Here is a 309-nt window from a genome sequence, read left to right on the forward strand (position 1 = left end):
CGGCCACCCCCGCCGCCCGCCCGCTTACGCTGGAAGTCGGTCAGAGGCACCATCTTGCCGGCGGTGGGGCTGGGCGAGGGCGGCCGCCCTTCCCTGTGCCTCCCCAGCAGTGACCCTTGGAAAGGCCTTTAGTCCCCACGTCATCTTGCAAATCATTAACAGCCTGGCAGTGCCTGTCCCCTGGCAGCAGCAGCTCCTTCGGGGGGGACGCAGTGGTTGGGCATGGCTGCAGGGTGGCATGTGGTGGCCACGGGTCCTTGCATGGTCCTGCCCTCCTGGCGTGTCCTCCCTGGGAAGGGATGGCTTGGG

The 309-nt window shown here is 67.6% G+C and overlaps 1 protein-coding gene across 1 annotated transcript in view; it reads right to left on the reverse strand.

Annotated features, from left to right (window-relative positions):
- Positions 1-53, reverse strand: part of GOLT1A (golgi transport 1A) — a 1,544-nt gene extending 1,491 nt beyond the window's left edge. The window contains exon 1 of the mRNA XM_010145740.1: positions 29-53. Within this exon, the coding sequence (XP_010144042.1) occupies positions 29-53 (25 nt within the window). The remainder of the gene's footprint in view (positions 1-28) is intronic.
- Between the last annotated feature and the right edge of the window lie 256 nt (positions 54-309).

This window comes from Buceros rhinoceros, unplaced genomic scaffold (genome assembly GCF_000710305.1).
Source record: "Buceros rhinoceros silvestris isolate BGI_N320 unplaced genomic scaffold, ASM71030v1 scaffold12531, whole genome shotgun sequence".
NCBI classification, from domain to species: Eukaryota; Metazoa; Chordata; class Aves; order Bucerotiformes; family Bucerotidae; genus Buceros; species Buceros rhinoceros.